At 46.4% G+C, this 16,729-nt stretch overlaps 1 protein-coding gene across 21 annotated transcripts in view; it reads left to right on the plus strand.

Moving 5' to 3' along the window:
* Positions 1-16,514, plus strand: part of MAP4K4 (mitogen-activated protein kinase kinase kinase kinase 4) — a gene marked incomplete at its 5' end in the record, with an annotated part of 171,631 nt that extends 155,117 nt beyond the window's left edge. For 17 of the 21 annotated variants that reach the window (XM_082851746.1, XM_082851732.1, XM_082851733.1 and 14 more), the window contains 9 exons: positions 576-693; positions 1,007-1,177; positions 5,439-5,582; positions 8,365-8,499; positions 10,989-11,089; positions 12,522-12,671; positions 13,232-13,391; positions 14,160-14,299; positions 15,898-16,514. In XM_082851746.1, coding sequence (XP_082707872.1) covers positions 576-693; positions 1,007-1,177; positions 5,439-5,582; positions 8,365-8,499; positions 10,989-11,089; positions 12,522-12,671; positions 13,232-13,391; positions 14,160-14,299; positions 15,898-15,981 — 1,203 coding nt within the window. In that variant the 3' untranslated portion in view covers positions 15,982-16,514. Of the gene's footprint in view, positions 1-575; positions 694-1,006; positions 1,178-5,438; positions 5,583-8,364; positions 8,500-10,988; positions 11,090-12,521; positions 12,696-13,231; positions 13,392-14,159; positions 14,300-15,897 lie in introns of all 21 variants that reach the window. The other 4 variants (XM_082851731.1, XM_082851729.1, XM_082851742.1 and 1 more) reach the window with 1 other exon arrangement.
* Between the last annotated feature and the right edge of the window lie 215 nt (positions 16,515-16,729).

A 16,729-nucleotide genomic window follows, 5' to 3' on the forward strand; every position in this document is an offset into this window, starting at 1 on the left:
AAAGAGCAAAAGGATATGCCTTACTCTGTATTTGCACCTTTCACTAATGAGCCCCTATTTGATGTGGATTTTATGATGATGCACCTAACATGATGGTGGCCAAAGCTTCTGTAGCTTTCTGGCAAGAGGCTCACTTTAAAAGAAACGGTATAAAATTAAGATTTGCCAGTATTCCAACATAGATTCATTGGACTTTTTGGGGGGCAGGAGAGTAAATTCAAAAATTGATGAATTGAGATCAAGACGTTTCAAACTTCCTTTAGGAGTTTTCATTATAATTATTTATTAAAAACCGGAGGAGCGTGAAGTATAGATTTTGCTGGTAGCTTGCGTGTTCCGTCTTAGAGGAGCGATATGTCTGAAAAGAGGGGTAGCTCTCTTTGGCTCCCGGTTAAACAGCCTGTACTGGGGGGTGTGGGGTACACATGCAGAAGCACCTCCGGAGCATTTTGGGGGAGGAAGCGGGGGGATAGGGCTTTTGTATTGGGAAGCAGTGCATTGTAGAGGTGGATTGAAGTGTTCTGTGTTTGTTCCTTTACTGTCATTGTATTAATACGACTGAATTTACATTGCAGACTCAGTCCGCTAGTAGCACACTCCAGAAACACAAATCTTCCTCCTCCTTTACACCTTTTATAGACCCCAGATTACTACAGATTTCTCCATCTAGTGGGACAACAGTGACTTCTGTGGGTAAGTAAAGCAGCAACAAGAAAGCAGCTGACGACGGGCTCGGGCACTTTGCTCCGCTCTTTCTGGTGGCTTGGGCACGCATGCTGGTGGCTGGCAGGCGCAGACCTCGGACCAGATGCCCAGCCCGCTTGCGCTGCCTTATTTGCAATGAGCTGCAGAGTCAGTTTCCTTTTTCCATGGACATTCCTTACAGATTGCTCTTCCTAGGCAAAGAGTTGTTTGTGACACGAATATCTGCTTGAGGCGTAGCGGGGAAGGGAGCAGGCCCAGTGCCCGTGGAGACACAGAATAATTCCAGTGTCCTGTGTTTCAGTGGGATTTTCCTGTGATGGAATGAGATCGGAGGCCATAAGGCAAGATCCTACCCGGAAAGGCTCAGTGGTCAATGTGAATCCCACCAACACTAGGCCACAGAGCGACACCCCAGAGATTCGCAAATATAAGAAGAGGTTTAACTCCGAGATTCTGTGCGCTGCCTTGTGGGGTAGGTATCTCACTGTGACTCTGACCCTGTCGCTTTTAGTCTCAAGGGTGGACCGGTCGTTTATAGGTAGTGCATGTGTTTTTGGAGGCGTCGTTGGCAGGTGAGATGGAAGACTCCTGACGTCCGTCCCCGTACCCTGTCCCTGCAGGAATCCTGCAGGGACACACACAGGCCTGCCCTTGTTTCAGCCGTCGGGTGTTGCAAAGCCTGACTCATCTCCGTTTCGTCATATAAAGAAGAAAAGGGAAAAATGAGAAAGACATTTGATTTGGCCCATATTTATAGGGAGAATGAAGAAATTTGTCGAATTTGCTTTTCTTTAAATGTTTCAGTTTATCATTTTTCCCTTGCTCTTTGTGACTTGGGCCTGACATCTGAGTGGAGCTCTTAGAAGCAGTCTGCCTGGGCCGAGAGTCTGCGGGAGGGGGCCGTGAGCTGCCTCACTGCGCAGGCTTGTGTGGACACCGTGAGAGGGGTTCTCCGAGTTTGCGGCGCGCATGGCTCTGCCGCCTCCTGGCTGTCACCCCCGTCCGCCACCTCCCCCAGCCCCGCAGGTGTGCCTGCTCTTGCGTTGACGGCGCCTTCCAGTGCCACACCTGTTAACACTCCCGGAATCCTGCCATGGGCTGTTTGAAACAGGGAGGAGCCCTGCCACTGTATTCAGAAAAGTTTCCTGCTCCATGGACGTTGCCGTGTAAACGCATGAGGACACAGCACGTCCTCTCACGGGCTCTCCTGGCGTGTCCATGACGGCTCTGCCTTTCCCCTGTGACCCCATCAGCTCTTCTCACTCCCGGCCCCTCGCCTGGCCCAGGGCGATGGAAGCAGCCACCAGGGCCTCAGGGTTCCCCTGCTGAACCTCGAGATGGTCCTCCCTCCTGGTGTTCCGGAAGGGCCCATAACTTGATAGACTGTCCTCCTCTTCCACCCTCTGGGCCTTGGTCTGTCCTGGCTTCCCTTGCCCCTTCCGTGAGCCCCTACCCCCGCTTCCCCCGAGGGCTTTGGAAGAGCCGTCTCTGCCCATTGCAGGCACGGTTTTCCTCATATTAAAGGCCTTCTTGGGGGTGTTTATATCATCAAAATGATGACATTATGTTCAGCGTAGAAGTAATGTTAAATATGTTAGTTCTTTCCAAATTGGAGAAGTAATTTGTGCCTAGGATGTTTGCCCTTGGTAGCTGTGTCACAATTTATAGTCCTCTAATGTCCTGCGAAGTGCTGGGCCCCGTTCTGTGTACCATTATCTGATTTTTTTTTTTTAAACTAAAATCCTTCTTTTTCCTAATTAACTTCTTCACTACCTCTGAGAAAAATAGGTGACTCTCTCAAGCCTGTGTCTTTTAAAATGCAGTAGAACTCTCTGTTTCATCATGTTAAGAGAGAGGGAGGTGACTTCTATATCCGAGTGTGTTTGAGTTGCCCCGTGTCTGGGTCACATCACTGGTGGATTTCCTTAAACTGCTTGGGATAGCTGTCATGAGTTACCTTTTAAGTGAAGTTAAAAATAAGTCTCTCAAAAACATAGACCCAGAAAAGTTAAAGCACGTGCTATGAGAGCTGTAGCCTGACAAGAGGAGGAGGTCCAGACGAGGCTGCAGTGCTCTTGAAACGGTGAAATTGACGCATTTGTGTTTTGCTGACCCGCGTTAGGTTAGTTTTTTGTGTACCTTCCTAGGAAACGCTTGCAGGGAGCATCCTTCATCTTACTGAACTGACTTTCGTTTTGTAAATTACTGCATATTTATTTAATTTTTTAGTAAGGCAATTTCTCCTTATTTACAGCCAGAATTATTTTAACACATCTTTTGGATGTGATAGTAGTCTCCATTCTTATGATCATGAAGAATTGTGTGCACTTACTTTGCTGCTTTGACTACAGTGTAATTCATCGTAGAATTGAAAGGAGATTTTAAATCACATGTTATAGAGCTCTTAGCCATTTCTTCCATCACCCTGCACCAGATTCCTGAGGATACAATTGCAATTCCTAGCCCTGCTTACCTTTGAAGAATTAGCATTATAAAGTTTAATGATAACTAACAACTGTAAGGTTAAAAAAAGTACATTTATAAAAACAGTCGGTGCAGCAGGCCACAGTTTTTTTTCATAGGCCCATAATTTCCAGGGTTGCTATTTTCCAGAGACTTGTCTGTATCCTTTTGACTGCTAGCGCTCAGTATTTTACAAAATGACACAGTTCTTGGAGAATTGGAAAATATGGTAAGTGCTAAAATAGCTACAGTTTTTGTGTATATGAAGACTTTTTTCAGCTCGTTTGAATCTTTCTTGCTGTAAACTCTTGATGGAGGTTTGAATGGTGTTTGTTTTTGGAAACCACAAATAATAGATTTCACAATGCTCGTCGTATTTGGTGTAGTTATTACACATATGGGTAGTTGACGTAGATTCTTTTTAGCTTCTCAATACGGAAGGTCGACCAGGAAAATGCTGAAATATCATATGAACTGGGACCTTCAGAGTGAACTCCTTGGCTGTCGGCTAAAGTTGGACAGCAGCTTAGCTTGCAGTGTACAGCGCTCCAGCGTCTTGGTAACCGCATCCACGCATGCCTGGCTCTCTGTTAGTTGCTAAAGTAGCGGTGGTGTGAGTACATGTGTAAATGCCAGGTTCCCCGCTGTCCCCCAGGACCCAAAAGGTGTTTCTGGTTTCCTCACAAGGTGTTCTTGGGTAGATGCTGTCCTCCTGGTGCTAGGGTTCCCCCACTCAATACCAAATAGGCATGGAGCTGAGGGGGGGCCGGGGAGGGTGTTTTCCTGTTGCCTTCACAATTGTTCTTTTGAAGTTTTCTGGAAAAGTGTGTGTGTGTGTGTGTGTGTGTGTCTGAACAAATATGGATGACGTGGTTCAAGAAGTATGTGCTGTTCTCCCCGTCATTCCATCTGCCTGAAAATACCGACGGAGCGATTACTTTGTTAAAGCTTCGTTCCTTCACTCTGCGAGTTTATTATCCAGTTCAGGGACCAGTGCAAACACAGAAGTGCCCAGTCCCCTAGGAGTGCAAGGTGCTCTGTGCTACCAGTTACCAAGTGAGTTTAGGCAACCGAGGTTACAGACCAAGGAAATCAGTGTAATTGGGAAACTAAGTGAGTGACAAAGTCGGCTTGAGGGGCAGAGAGTTCTGAATGCTGGATGGGTGCTTCTGCACCCTCTCGGAGAGAGAGGGAGCCGTTTCTGAGGGCACAGTATGGCCCGAGGAGTGTTGCGGTACAGTCGCGAGAAAGTAGAGGGAGGGAGGGGGTCGCAGCCGCCTCACCTCAGGCCTCTACCCGTCTGCGGTCGGTGTGAGGCGGCCGGAGCCTGAAGCGGGGAGAGCAGAGGAACAGGAACGTGAGGGGGGTCTTCTCGGGCGGGGTCAGCTTGGCTAGTTTCGTGGGGCAGCTGTGCTGGCGCTGCTGCTGATAGAAACGTCGGGGCTCGAGAGGCTGGTCTCGGTAGGACTGGAAGTGGATCGACGAGCCGGGAGTTGGGGGTGGAGCCAGGAGTTTCTGGTTCTGAGGTCCTGCTCCAGCAGACAGACAGACAGACAGCAAGGGAGACGCCCGCGCTTAGGAAGCAGAGAAGGTGCCTGGAGACCAGGGGGAGACCACAACGAGGCTGGAGAGGGTGGAGCCGGGATGGGCCCGCGGCCGGGAGGCACGCCCCGCCCCCAGCCAGCGCACGTGCACTGCTGGTGAGAAACCGCGGGAGCGAGGACCGAATGCAGCTGTTCCTTTCTTAAGGATGATGGAGGGTGGTCTTTAAGAAAACCTTAAACTGAGTGATAGATGCCGGAGCAGTCACAAACTGTTAAGGACTAAGGGGGCTGTGTATGGCTCGTTCTAGAAGTTTTCCCGTGAAAAGACAGGTGAAGGAAGCAGGCGGGGATCGTGACATCAGATGAAGGTTTGTTCGGGTGTCTGATGTGACGGATGAGATGGAGAGTCTGTGGTACCCAGGAGACGGTGGGCTGGGACGTCCTGGGGCAACTGAGGAAGAACCGGAAACTGGAGGGTGGTGAAGGTAATCAGGGGGATGAGGCGGGCTCGTGGTCCCCCCTCCCCCAGATCCTTTTTTACATGTAAGTGAGTATTTCATCCTCTGTCTTCTGTGGTGACTTGTTGCAGTTTGGGTACTTCAAGCTCTCTTGTTTGTGGGTGGCTTGAGGAAACCGCTCTTCCAGATAAGCTTTGCTGTCCGCTCCATACGAGGTTGTTTGTCAAGCACAGTGTAAAATTGTGGGCTTTCTGTGTCCTTGAAATAGGAGTGAACTTGTTGGTGGGTACAGAGAGTGGCCTGATGCTGCTGGACAGAAGTGGCCAAGGGAAGGTGTATCCTCTGATCAACAGAAGACGATTTCAACAGATGGACGTCCTGGAAGGCTTGAATGTCTTGGTGACAATATCTGGTAAGCGTGTGTTCGGGGAAGGCAGGCCCCCAGCACTGTTCAAAAACGTGGCACTCACTGGCACAGAACTCGAGTGAGCTCCTTTTCTGAAGTAGTAGCTAAATGACCTAGAACCGTAGCGTGATCTTACAGTAACGTGGTAGGAAAATGTATTCAGAGGGGGCCCACGTGTACACATTTGCCTGGGGCTCTGCTGAGAGGTCCCGGGGAGCACAGGAACCTGCACTTCCTACTTCACACTGCCCGCCACCCTGCCGCCGCCCTCTGCGGCCTGTCCCGTTCAGAGTGTGGGTTTATGTCCACTCCCTTCCACAGGGCTCTCTCACGCACAAGGAACCGTTCTTTGCCATTGATGGTAAAAGTACCGTGGGGTTTTTTAATGTCAGTCAACACTTACTATAAGTGTCTTTTTAGAAAGAGCATTTTTCTTAGTATAAATTATATGTGTTCATTGTAGAAAGTAAGAAACTACTGCAGAGAAGCAAATGGGAGAAATAAAGAGTAAAATTACCCGAAGATACAGCGGTTAGCTTCAGTTTTTAATTTCCAGTCTTTTAAGCATACACACACTCAGAGCACACACTTAGGGGGAATCTCCATAAAAATAGTTACGCGACATTTCAAACACTGAGAGAATAATACGACACCCATGTACTGACAAGGTAGTTTGTAACAGATGTTAGAATACACTGCTCTGCATACCTTTGGCGTCTACTTGCCCTTGGTAGCCACTGCCCTGAAGTTTAAGTGTATTCCGTCCTTTCTTGTTTGTCCAAACCTTGTGGGCTACCCTCTCCTGTCCCTGAATGTTCCTTCATGGTACCCATTCTGCACGCCTACAGGGTGTTTCTTTGCATAGACGTACTATAGTTTGTTTCCTATTTTCTGTTGTTAGTCTTTCCATTTATTCCTTTTTTTCCCTCTCGTGTAAACATTTTTCACAAGTATCTTTGCAGCTCACTTAACCATCGGGCATATGAATCCATGTTGCCTAGATCATAATCTCCTAATAATTTGTGGTTTTGCTGGGGTCAAAGAGTATGTCGGAGTGTAAGGCCTGTCCTCTGACAACAGCAGTGATTTTGGTTTAATTACCTGCTCACTCAAACTTGTTACATTTATTGATACGTAACAAATTTCTGGCACTTATTTTAGTTTTCACATGGCTTTTGGTTTAAGATGTTCATTGAAATGCAGAAATTTCACCGTCCGTCTCTTACTTAAATGAGAAAACAGCCGTTTAAAACTTGAGCTTTAAAAAGTGATGGAAGATATGTTTTAGAATCGTAGGAAAAATAAATCCGCTAAAAAATGGTTTAAACTTCATTTTGTGATCCAGTGAGCAGGATGATTCATGGGGAGCAGTAATCAACTGATACCATTTTTTTGGCCGACTTTTCTGTATTCTTTTCTTTCCTCTTTATAGCTTTCAGTGGTTTTCAAAATCGTAAAAGTAATTAATACATGTCAGTTGCAGGCAACTTCGAAAACAGAAGAAAACTTAGGAAGAATAAAATAAAATGTAACCCCCATCTCAGAGATACCTCTTGTTAACATTTTATTGTATTTCCCCCTCCTCGTTTCTGTAAATATATCTCATAGTGTGGGAATAAAACACTGTACATAAAACGATGTCATCTTTGTTTCACTTAATACATTGAGTATTTTCCCACATTCAAAAATCCTTCAAAACTTAATAAGGTTGTGTTGAAGTATAAGACATGACACAGAAAGTGCACAGACGTATAAGTGGTGTACAGCTCCGTGAAGAGTCACAGTTAGAACCCATGCACGTAGCCCCCCGCCCTGGGCACGAGGGGAGCCATCCCAGCCCCCCGGTGGCTCCCCTGCACTGCCCCTCCTCCCCAGAGGGAAGCCCTGTCCTGACTTTGAACACCTTAGAACGCGCTAGATACTCTTTTGTGTCTGGCTCTTTTCCTAGAGCAGTTTGACGTTTACACAGAAATTGAACAGAAAGTGTAGACGGTCACCATATTGGCCCTCTCCAGTTTCCCCTATTCTCTCGCATTAATGTGGTACGTTTGTTAGAGCGGATGGACCAATATTAATACTTTAGCTAACAGATTAGCTGAAGTCCACGGTTTGCGTTAGCGTTCTCTGTGGGTGTGTGTGCTCTGGGTTCGACCCACGCATCATTTTACCCACCGTTGCAGCTTCATACAGACTAGTTCCACTGCCCTAAAAACCCTCTGGTTCTCCACCTACTCCTCCCTCCCTCGAAGCCCCTGGCAGCCGCTGGTCGTTTTTACTGTCTCGGTATTGCCTTTTCCAGAATGTCATAGGCGGGCTCACGCAGTCTATCCTTTTCATGAACCTACGCGATTCAGACTGTTGAGAGCAACGTTTTCATGAACCTACGCGGTAGCATCTTTGGTCTGTCCCAGGCGCTTGCTCGGTATTTCTGCTAGGTTCTCTCTCTTCTAATTGATTTATAGGCGTTCTTCACGTGTTCTGGGTGTGAGTCTTCTGTTAGCTCAGTAAGTTGTGCCCATCTCCAGTTTATGGCTGGGTTCAAGTCCCCAAGTGGGGTGATCTGTGAAACCCTTTGGTGCTCTCAGATGGGAAATAATAGTTACACTAGAGGGTTTTGAGAATCAGATGACATAATAGCTTGAATTGAGTTGCTAGTGAAACTGATACGAAAAGGTTCCCTAGGGTATGATATTTATTGTTTATTGCAGTTTCTTTTGGCTACTGTTGTTGTTAATGATGATATCTACTTTTGAATATGCATGTAAAGTACTTATATTTGTTTTGCTAGGCAAAAAGGATAAGTTACGTGTCTACTATTTGTCCTGGTTAAGAAATAAAATACTTCACAACGATCCGGAAGTTGAGAAGAAGCAGGGTTGGACGACCGTGGGAGATTTGGAAGGATGCGTCCACTATAAAGTCGGTAAGTCCCACGGCGGGCGTAAGGGTTTTGTTTTGCCAAGGTTTAATTAATGTTCCATTTAAAATCCATGTGTTTTTGAAGCTTTCAGTAATGAACTTGTCTCTGAGACTTGTAACTCATTTCTGTATCACGGCGTTTCTGAGGCACCTTCTAATCCTGAGGCCTGCAGGCCTTCAGTTAATCTTAACTCCGCTGTCCCTGTCGTCCGTCGTGAGCCTCTTCTCACCCTTTCCTTGGACAATCCACACTCTGTAAGATGTGGCTCACATCTTGCAGAAAAGAAGGGAGTGTTGCCAGAGGAGAGACGTTTGGACTCCTCCTTTGCGCTGTAGGCTTGTCCTCACTTGGAGGACTCTGGGTCCTTGGCAGTCACTGATTGAACGTTTGAGAGTTTGCCCAAGTAGCTGTGGCCTGTTGGTTTGAATTAAATGCGCTGTGCAGAGCTACTCTGCTCATCACTAAGAAATGAATCTTGCTGGCCAGTCCGTGTTTCATGGCAACCGTTTTGTTCTTTTCTCCTCAACATGCCTGCCGTGCTTCTCATGAAATAAGATCTCACAAGAACAAAACCAAAATAAGTTTTTTCGTGTTGGGGAAGAAAATCAAAATATAGGTACTAGTGTTGGAAATAAAGGGGAAATAATGGAGCTTAGCCCAGTTACAGTTTTACGGGCAAGATGATGTGTTCTAATTGAATTTGAAATCGGAGGTTGAGAGGGTTAGCAAATGGTATAAGTCTTAAGTATACAGAGACTGTATACTTAAGACTGAGTAACGTAAGGGGTGTATTGAATGTTTATTTCTGCTTGTGTGTTTTCTTTTCCTCTGTGTTTATGAAACTGCATACTGTAGTCAGTGCCTCTGCTCCCAGGGATATTACATCCTTGGCGTTGTCGTCTTGTTTATGTAACCTGTCCACGGCCCTCAGCTCATTGGTTACTAATGAGTGCGGCTGCCACCCCGATAGTGGACTGATTCTGAGTGATCCTGCAGGGCTCTATCACCTCGGTATAGATTTCGGGATTAGAATTTTCTGTGTTGTGTTTTTGTGTACTGTTTTTTGTTTGTTTGATTGTTTTGCGGTACGCGGACCTCTCACTGTCGTGGCCTCTCCTGTTGCGGAGCACAGGCTCCAGACGCGCAGGCTCAGCGGCCATGGCTCACGGGCCCAGCCGCTACGCGGCACGTGGGATCTTCCCGGACCGGGGCACGAACCCACATCCCCTGCATCGGCAGGCGGACTCTCAACCACTGCGCCACCAGGGAAGCCCCTGTGTACTGTTTTTATTTGTTGATAAGTAACTGAAATCGTCTAAGGCTACATGTAATGAAATGGCTCTGAATAGATGACCCTACAGGAGAGTGAGAGGCAGGTGTGTTAACCTGAGCCGGGCTCAGAAGGCGGGGTGGGGGGGTGGGTATTTAAATTTATATGTAAATTAATTATCATGAAATAAACGTTACAGTTTCTTTCTTCAGTGACATGAGTACATTCCAGGTGCTCAATAGTGCCATGTAACTAGTGGCTGTCATATCAGCAGGATGGACATAAACCCTTTCCATCACAGAAAATTCTATCCCATCAGCACTGCTTTCGACGCCTCTCGTAATCCTTTGTATCTTAATAGTCATGTGATTCACTTGAATAGTGACAATACATGAAATAACAAGGAGAGTTATCAAGTCTCATGTTCAAAGGCGGAGTGCTGCGGTTTAGAGAGCCCATGAAAACACCAGGAGTCTGCACCAGCCAGTAAGTCAGGTGTGGCCACGGCCCCTCCGGGTATCTGCTCTAAGCGGAGTTGCTGGCTGTGAAGGGGACTGAAACAGCTGCGTATGTGTATATATATATATAAAGTTAAAGAGAGATTTTCTTTACTTTTAGTACACAACTACACAACTTTAGCTAAACTCCTAGCAATTACTACTGTCTCTATAGCTCAGGAAGTGGTTTGAAATGATACTTGATCTTGTACACAGAAATAGATAGAATTCAAACTCAGTTGATGAGTATCTTGTCGTAGCCTTCTGTGTTCCTCCATCTGTAACCCCCCCACAGGAGTCAGGAAAGGCCACGTGGAAGATTTGGCCTCTTGCTGGGATTCGGGACCCTCTTGTCTGATAAATCACATCATTATCCTTTTGAACTAGTACTGAGCCCTCAAGGTGGTAGGGTGGAAAGGCTGACATTGTCCTTGATTATTGAGTACCTACAGCCTAAGAAGGTTAGGGACATCAGCGAAAGTGCTCACCGATGGCAGCCAGGGTATGGAGTTGAGTCCAACGCAACACGGAGGAGGATGGGAACAGCCTGAATTGTACATTGAAGAATCGGAGGCGCGAACCACGAGGCTTGACCTCTCAGCACTTCTCTCCTGTTGGTTTGGTGGCTCAGCAGAAGGCATATTTAGAGAGTTTGCAGATGACAACTGAAAGAATTTGGAGTCCACGTTGATACTGACCTGTGCTCCTCTTATTTGTTGTTGCAGTAAAATATGAAAGAATCAAGTTTCTGGTCATTGCTTTGAAGAGTTCTGTGGAAGTGTATGCGTGGGCACCCAAGCCATATCACAAATTCATGGCCTTTAAGGTAACAACATCAAGTGCACTTAAAAGTAGCATCAGCCGTGCACGCTGTGGCCGAGAGCCAGGGAATACGTCTGACAACCCCGAATGGTCACAACTGATCGTTTAAAAGCACGTGCTGATATTGGTATAACTTGATCATGCGAGAGGCCATTTCTAACGGAACAAGCCGAGCTATCGGCTTTCTAAGTCCTCGGGGTGTGAGAGAGGAGCGGAATGTTGGGCAGACACGTGGATTGAAAGGACAGACTGACACCACCTCCGTTTAAAAAGCAGACCTTGACTTTCCACCTAAAGTCATGGGCGCGTATAAAGATGTAGATGTTTATGTTTTTGACAGGTATCCAGCAATAGGCAGCTTTAAGGTATATCTATTCAGTAGAGGACTAATTAAAAATGAAGTTGCAGAAACTCTTGATGACACAAGGAATGCATTATCACACATTAAATAGAACAAGTATTAAAATATGTATAATATACCATTTTTGTTCAAAGAAAGATACTGTAGAAAAATATTAGCAGTTATTTTTGTGGATATTTTTAATATTTCTTTTTTATACTTCTAGAGTTTGCACTCGATACAAATTTATAAAATTCTTAATTGAAAATGATATTACTATAACATTAGATATTATGAATCACTTAATAACATCGTTTCTGATATTAGACAAAAAACCTTAAGCATTGGCCCCCGGGGCTGTTTTAGGGCAGGGGAAAAAGTTAAGAATTTTGTATCCAAAAAGATTCTATTTACTTACGTTTTTAAATAGTTTTGACATATTTTATTAAGGGTCGGCTTCCATTATTTGGAAGATGGACATATTTAGATTGCTTGTTCCTTGATTCCCCAGTAAAGCAGTATAAATGGGGTTATCATATTTGCTTTAAAAAATAAATAAAGCCACATATTATTGACTAAAAGCTGTTGATTGTGTAGTTACAATTATCTTCTGAGATCTGGTCTTAATTACCTTCATGTACCAGGTACCAGGAACCGTACTAGTTGCTTTTATAAATAAATACCTTATTCAGATCTGCCTTATGAGCTATACGTGTTGACGTTAATGAAAAACTGAGGCCACCCAGGCTCTTAAGGCACATGGTAGCCTCTCGTTAGCTTTATCACTCTAGCTGGAAAATTAAAGTGGAGGTTTGAGTAGCTCAGCAGAGACTGTGATGCTCACACTGATAAAATTCTCCTTACGTGTATCGTGCGGCAGCTCTCTCTCCACTGTCTGCGTTGGAGCAGCTGGTGCTGACTGACAGATAAGAGCAAAATAACTTCAAGACTTACTGTACAGAGTAGTTTTGCTTGCGGTTTTTGCCAGGGTGGTTCAGTGAGTAACGGCGTGCCTGGGTCTAGCTTCTCCAGCTTGAACCATCAGAAATAAGTTCTGCTTCGCCTCACGGCTGCTCTCTCCGTTGCTTCTTCGTAGTCATTTGGAGATTTGGTGCATAAGCCATTACTGGTGGATCTCACTGTTGAGGAAGGCCAGAGGTTGAAAGTGATCTATGGATCCTGTGCTGGATTCCATGCTGTTGACGTGGATTCAGGATCAGTCTATGACATTTATCTACCAACACACGTAAGAAAGAACCCACACTCTATGGTTGGTTGACAGGCTTCATTTTACTTTGACTCTTTTCTTTACTCTGCTTAGGGAACTAACACAAGCAGGGATCCCTTGCTTTCCCTGTGCTGTGGGGGTGAGTATTTAAATGGCGCCCCTGTTCAGTAGCGATCTGCTCTGAGCCAAGTGGAGACCCCCCTCTCCTGGCTCTGAAGCTCTCCTGAAGACCTCCTCGCCCTGCTTTCACTAACACGGGAGGGTTGGGCAGCCGCTGTCAGGTCAGAACCTCCGTGGGTCGGGACTGGTTAGAGGAACATAATTGATTAAATGGAGCCCCCAATCCAAATGTGTTCCAGGGGCTCCGAAAACGTGAACTAGTAGATTATAGGACCTATCAAAGGTGGACTTTCAGATATATATGTATATCACATGGGTTTTCCACAGCATTATCCAGTGTTGTGTTTATCACCAGGAATCTGAACCAGCGCATTCCCCAAGACATCCTTACTGAGCCCTTTTGCAGGGACAGAAGTCGCCACAAACATGCTTGCCTGTGTTTTGTTCCTCTTCTCTAGATCCAGTGCAGCATCAAACCCCACGCAATCATCATTCTCCCCAACACGGATGGAATGGAGCTTCTGGTGTGCTATGAAGACGAAGGGGTCTATGTGAACACCTATGGAAGGATTACCAAGGATGTGGTTCTGCAGTGGGGAGAGATGCCAACGTCTGTAGGTGCGCGTCCCTGACGGGAAGAGGCCCTTCCTAAAGAGGCGTGTAGTTCGCGTACTGATTTTACGTGTTCTTCAGACCCTCTGGCCACTTAACAGAGTGGCTGGCAGTAGATGGTGGAAGGTTAGATTGTAGACCGTGACACACGTAATAGTCTTAGGTTAGGACAAAATCCAAGTAATTATTTTTTAAAACTCTGTCGTTCACAGTCCTTCATTTAATCTTTTAAGATAGCCAGGGGAAGTAGGGCAGGTGTAGTTGTTGACTGATGTGTGGGAAGTGAGGGGAGACAGAAGGGTAAGTGATGACTCTTGCCATTCCGTGGCCCAGCCGCAGTCGACGCTCAGCCTCCTGACCGTCCCTGTGCGTTCAGCAGCTCAGGCTGACCTCTGGAACCCTCATGGCTCCAAGTTTATATCCCCAAACTGTTTTGGTTTAATTGCAGTTACGTCACTGGTTCTGTCCGCTTGGCTTTCCTTCTCGCTGCCTCCCTGGTAACTAGTGTGATGAAAATACGAGCTAAGCTATGGGGTGGGGGTGGGGGGCGGGTGATGCTCCGGCGTGAACTGCCTCAACTGTTGACTCAAAATACGGCCTCCCAGGATGGACCACGAGGGTGCACTTGCAGAGTTCCTCGCAAACAAAACCCCCAAATACTAGCTGTTTAGAGCGGTGGGGTGTGTGTGAGTGTGAGAGAGAGAGAGAGACCTGAGCAGTTTCTTTCCACGGCTGTCTTACCTTTAACAATATGTGTTTTCTCCTCTCAAAAAGCGTATATTCGATCCAATCAGACGATGGGCTGGGGAGAAAAGGCCATAGAGATCCGGTCTGTGGAGACCGGCCACTTGGACGGTGTGTTTATGCACAAAAGGGCTCAAAGACTGAAATTCTTATGTGAACGCAACGACAAGGTAACGGCTTCCTTAGAGATTCTTTTTAGTTTGCTACTATCTTTTAGCAATGGTTTATTTTCCATGAAGTTTGGTGAAGCCTTTCCTTGGGATTTTGATGGATTCTGAAATAAATTTATCAAGGAACTTTTCAGCAGTGACTTTTTAGGCCTGTTTATGGAGGTCATGATACATTTTATTTTGTTTTTGTTGAGGGGGTAGAGATGTTCATCTCTGCAGAAATCATCCTATGTTGGGTTTTTGTTTTTTGTCTTTCGGGGTTCTTATTCCCATTAGGTGGCCTGCCTAGGCTACGTTTGCTTTAGGGATAGAGGAGGTTAAAGCTACCAGTTTAGATGGATGGAATTCTTTTGTGTTTAGAAGGAACCCTCGTGAAAATTTAAGTAACAGGGTGAAACTTCCTCTCCCCTGATACGTACCAGAAATATACCACTTGTTGGTCTACCTTTTGAGTAGTGAACTAACTTCATTGTTTGTGTGGCATAAATGCCTAAGAGGTGAGATCATTTTATGCAGAAGTAGGCGTACTTCCTGCAGGTGAGACCCCGGGGCATCAAAGCCCCAGTTAAAACCTTTGCTTTTTGAAACTGGCTGCATCCTTGTCTTCTCTGGGATTGACTCCCTCCCTCCCCAAATCAGCCTTGGAGTGGAACAGACACTGGCCAAGGGTGTTGACCCCTCGGGCCTTTTCTAAGCCCAAATTTCTCTGTCTTCTGTCACTTGGATAAAAATATGTCTGACCACCTGGGGCCGCCCACTGCAGCCTTAGAAACATTTCCCCCTTTTGCTTCACGTTAAAACATATTAAACCTCCTAGCAAGCAGACCTCAGTTTGACCTCTCAGACGAAGAGAGCTGTCACTTCTCCTTGTCAGCTGGGCCTCCTGCCCAGCCACGTGCTCTCCTACTCAAGAACTGCATCACCACCAGCCCACTTCCTCCTGCCGTCCTCTAGCCCATTTGCCGGTGCACTTGGCCTTTGTTTTCCTACGTAATACCTCCTAGATCTTTTACCTTGAAAATCCATATAACCTCAGACCTAAGCCAGATTCTGCCAGCTTTTTGGCTCACACTTTCCTGAGTGTGTTCAGTAGAGCCATACCCATGATATTCTTTGAACTTCAGTCATTTAAATATTTTTATCATTCATGATGTCACATCCATCGGGGTTTATTAATAAAAGGCACAAAACTAAATTATATTACTTTGACTGTAGAGTCATATGAAATAACTAATACATCTCAGCTTCATTTTCTAAAAGAGAGAAACGAGGTAGCGGAGGAGCCTCCCCTCTGCGCACTGAGTTTGCCAAAATCCCATTCATCTTTCAGAAGGTATTAGCCGTGGAGGTGAACACAGATGATCCCGTTTCGGGAACTCCGCCTTTGTTCCTCTGCGTTCCCACAGTAGGGCACGACGTACGAGGAGTCATCCATTGGCTAAGGAGCCTTCCTGGTCAAGATGAAAACTGGCTCCTTCACAGACGAATGGACGTCACCCCAGATTTCCTTTGGGAGGGGCCCCTGGGGTTGTGGGACCAGGGTCCTGCTGACCCCTCTCCTCTCCTCTCCTCCCCTCTCCTCCCCTCCCCTCCTACAGGTGTTCTTCGCCTCGGTCCGTTCCGGGGGCAGCAGCCAGGTGTACTTCATGACGCTGGGCAGGACCTCTCTTCTGAGCTGGTAGGAGTGGCGGGCGGGGATGCCGGCCCCGGAGTCATCGAGATGAGAACCTGGAATTCCTGGCAACTGGAGCTCGGAGCCGCCCAGGCCGCGTGGGCGGGGGTCTCCTCTCCCCTCCCGCCCGCTCTTACCAGTTCATCCCCACTCTCTTCTTGTCCTGTTCGAAATAAATCAAGGCTGCAACGCAGCTGGTGCTGTTGAGACTCTACCATCAGGTGCTATCGGTGTTGGAATCAAGCATCAGGCAGAACGCAAACGCCTTCCCTCCAGCTCCAGAATTCCTCGTCTGTGACTCTGTCGCGGGGTGTCTGCAGGTGGAGAACAGACACGCCGGCGGGTGGTTAGAAGTGGGCACAGCGGGTGTAAATTGTGCTCGGACGAGCAGGTCACTGAAGCCAAGAGCAGATTTAATATAGTAACATTAACAATGTATTTAATTGACATTTCTTTTTTGTAATGTGACCATATGTGGACAAAGAAGAAGGTGCAGGTTTAAGAAGTTAATATTTATAAAATGTGAAAGACACAGTTACTAGGATAACTTTTTTGTGGGTGGGGCTTGGGAGGTGGGGTGGGTGGGTTAGGGACCCATTTGGCATTTGGTTTCTTGGGAATTCTTTTTTTTTTGGCCAAGAACTCAGTCATTTTCTGTGTACCAGGTTTTGCCTAAATCATGTGCAGATAATTCTTCAAAAAAAGAAAAAAAAAAAAAAAAAAGGAAAAGGTGTGCATTTGTATCCTGGCCAGAACCT

This window comes from Leucopleurus acutus (genome assembly GCF_964270905.1).
Source record: "Leucopleurus acutus genome assembly, chromosome: 12".
NCBI classification, from domain to species: Eukaryota; Metazoa; Chordata; class Mammalia; order Artiodactyla; family Delphinidae; genus Leucopleurus; species Leucopleurus acutus.